The sequence below is a fragment of the Lipotes vexillifer genome, unplaced genomic scaffold (assembly GCF_000442215.2).
Source record: "Lipotes vexillifer unplaced genomic scaffold, Lipotes_vexillifer_v1.1 scaffold2135, whole genome shotgun sequence".
Classification (NCBI taxonomy): Eukaryota; Metazoa; Chordata; class Mammalia; order Artiodactyla; family Lipotidae; genus Lipotes; species Lipotes vexillifer.
Genome location: NW_006778141.1, coordinates 41,035 through 42,487, shown reverse-complemented (window position 1 = coordinate 42,487; position 1,453 = coordinate 41,035). Strand labels below are relative to the sequence as shown.

General features: G+C 37.0%; 1 protein-coding gene across 2 annotated transcripts in view; it reads right to left on the bottom strand.

Annotated features, from left to right (window-relative positions):
* Window positions 1-453: 453 nt before the first annotated feature.
* CCL20 (C-C motif chemokine ligand 20) overlaps window positions 454-1,453 on the bottom strand; it is a 3,503-nt gene continuing 2,503 nt past the window's right edge. Inside the window, exon 4 of one of the 2 annotated variants that reach the window (XM_007451465.1) lies at window positions 454-540. In XM_007451465.1, the coding sequence (XP_007451527.1) occupies window positions 519-540 (22 nt within the window). In that variant the 3' untranslated portion in view covers window positions 454-518. The remainder of the gene's footprint in view (window positions 541-1,453) is intronic. The other variant, XM_007451466.1, reaches the window with a different exon arrangement.

Below are 1,453 nucleotides of genomic sequence, written 5' to 3'. Positions count from 1 at the left end.
TCTTAACTATTCTTAATACACCTCTTAATAAATGCTATTTAACTCAATCCACAAACAAGTTTTGGTTCTTTTATGTTCAATATTTATTCTTCTTATCATTTTCCTCTTTAACAAGGTAATTACAACAATTTAGGAAACAGAATTATATAAACAGAAGAATGTTAAGTGTTTTTTTTTAATAGCCTTCTGCTTGCAAGAAAGCCCATATATCTTATTCCTCCAAGTATGACTTTATACCACATACTAAACCAAATAGCTTATAGAAAACTAGTATTAAATAGCAAAACACAAATAAAACCACATATATAAATAACATAACATAAAATAGAGTATAATGTGATGCTTAACAAAGCAAACTGTGATGCAATATGAATCAACTTCACTAATTGGACAAGTCCAATGAGACACAAATCAGATAAGCTCTGAACATACAACAGTGTGTAAGTGAAACTGCCAACTCAGCTAGGTTCCTTTTGTCCTTGGGCTGTGTCCAGTTCCATTCCAGGGAGTATCTATTTTTACATCTTCTTGACCCTTTGACTATAAAGAGAAAAAAAAGAAAAAAATAAGCAAAGATGGGGTGCCTGGTGTGTGGGAATGTCTTTGGTGCCTACAGATTGCCTCAGACACCCCAATCTCATCTCAGGATACCAGGCAGCTCAGATGCCATATGAGGAAATCAGGGTTCAGAGAGGATGGACCCTGCCCAACATAACCCAGGTAGCTAAGGACAGAAACAGGATATGAACACTAAAGTTGTGTCTTCATATTCAGTATCTGGCACCCTGGTGTGAGATGATTCTGTCCATTGATAAAATGTCTCTCCATTATCATCAGTGTAAATCAGAGCCATTGATCTCTTTCTAACTGTTTATTTTTTAGCTTTTAACAAAGGAATGTCATGTAGTCTGTAAATTATATAAATAAGAGGCATCTTTGCAACAAGAATCAAATGCATAGAGGAATCTAATACATCGTGTGAAAAATCATTAAATTAAAAACAATTAAAATAAAAATGGAGTTTCCCTGGTGGCTCAGTGGTTAAGAATCCACCTGCCAATGCAGGGGACATGGGTTTGAGCCCTGTTTCAGGAAGATCCCACATGCCGCGGAGCAACTAAGCCTGTGTGCCGCAACTACTGAGCCTGCACCCTACAGCCTGTGCTCCGCAACAAGAAAAGCCACCGCAACGAGAAACCTGCATACCACAATGAAGAGTAGCCCCAGCTCACCACAATTAGAGAAAGCCTGTGTGCAGCAACAAAGACCTAACTCAGCCACAAATAAATAAATAAATAAACTTATAATTTTAAAAAAATTAAAATGATCTGGAAGTGGTTGAAAAAATGAATTTTTTGTTTTCATGGTCCGATTCACACTACCCTTTAAAAATGTCATAGTGCTTAGGCTAAAGCATCCCAGCAAGTCTGTGATGCAACACTCTGAACACCAC